This window comes from Buceros rhinoceros, unplaced genomic scaffold (genome assembly GCF_000710305.1).
Source record: "Buceros rhinoceros silvestris isolate BGI_N320 unplaced genomic scaffold, ASM71030v1 scaffold25819, whole genome shotgun sequence".
In the NCBI taxonomy this organism is placed as follows: Eukaryota; Metazoa; Chordata; class Aves; order Bucerotiformes; family Bucerotidae; genus Buceros; species Buceros rhinoceros.
In genome coordinates, this window is record NW_010432492.1 from 2052 (window position 1) to 3248 (window position 1197).

The 1197-nt window shown below is 58.5% G+C and overlaps 1 protein-coding gene across 1 annotated transcript in view; it reads right to left on the reverse strand.

The window, feature by feature from the left end:
- ADCY3 (adenylate cyclase 3) overlaps positions 1-1197 on the reverse strand; it is a gene marked incomplete at both ends in the record, with an annotated part of 10912 nt that overhangs the window by 2048 nt on the left and 7667 nt on the right. The window contains 3 exons of the mRNA XM_010143808.1: positions 292-405; positions 536-682; positions 945-1103. Coding sequence (XP_010142110.1) covers positions 292-405; positions 536-682; positions 945-1103 — 420 coding nt within the window. The remainder of the gene's footprint in view (positions 1-291; positions 406-535; positions 683-944; positions 1104-1197) is intronic.

The following is a 1197-nucleotide window of genomic DNA, read 5'->3' on the forward strand; positions in this document are numbered from 1 at the left end:
CATTTCTCCAGCCTCACCCCCACAAGGTCCCTCAGCCGCTCCTCAGCGCACTTGTGCTCCAGACCCTGCACCAGTGCCAGTGTAGACAATCCCTGCCCTGGTTCTGCTGGCCACACTAGTGCTCATACAAGCCATGAGGCCATTGGCCTTCTTGGCCACCTGGGCACTCTGCTGGCTCATTTTCTGCCACTGTCGATCAGCACTCCCAGGTCCTTTTCCATTGTGCAGCTTTCCAGTCAGGCCTGTCCAACCCTTGCCTGCTGTTCCCCTGCACCTGTGGGGACCTCTCACCTTGACGCTGTACCCATTGGTGTTGGCATCAGGGGTCACTCCAGAAGCGGCCATGTAGGTGCTGCCGATGGTTTTGATTTTGGTGATGCACCGGAATTGGGGTTCATCCAGGAGCTGAGCCATGAAGACAAGACCCTCAAGCACCCTGGGGCCATGGAAGGTGCTTGAGCCCCCAGATGGGGCAGGAAGGGAAGGTGTGGCCAAGCCCCACACCATTGCCATGGCTGGCTCCATCCCAACTCACCGCGTCAAAGTCGGAGATGATCTCGTTGAGGAAGCGCAGGCACTCAATGCCCCCATTGTTGATGCTCTCCTCCGTGTAGAAGTCAGCAAAGTTGGGGAGAGAGGCGAACATGACGCCAATCTCATCATAGGACTGGCTGTAGAGCTCCTGGGGACGGGATGGGATGGTGGCCGAGAGCCAGGGATGTGCCCAATCATGACGCCAGCACCTCCGGCAAACCCAAACCCTCCCATGAAGCCATCTCCCCTTGGCACATGTGAAGGTGCTCTGCAACCTCACCTTGCACGGCCAAGACATCAACTTCATCCAACCAAAAATGCTCAGCCAGAGCCTTCAACAAAGTCTCTGGATCCAGAGGCCCCCTGAAAATACAATGGGAGGAAATCCCCCCCTCCTGGGTGTTCCTCACCTCGTCCCGCTTCTTGGAGCCCAGGAAGTGCCGGGCCACGTGCTCAGGCAGCATGTTGGTGACCAGGGCCTCATTCCAGCGCCGCATCTCATAGACTCGTTCCTTCTGGTCATGGACATCAATCTTCCAGAGGAAGAGGGTCCTGGCCAGCTTCTCCACCTGTGGGTGGGAGGAAATGGCTACACCCCCAGTTACCACCCATCAATGGGTACCCTCCCACGCTGGGAGCATCCCGGCCGCCGTGGGGCTGGGC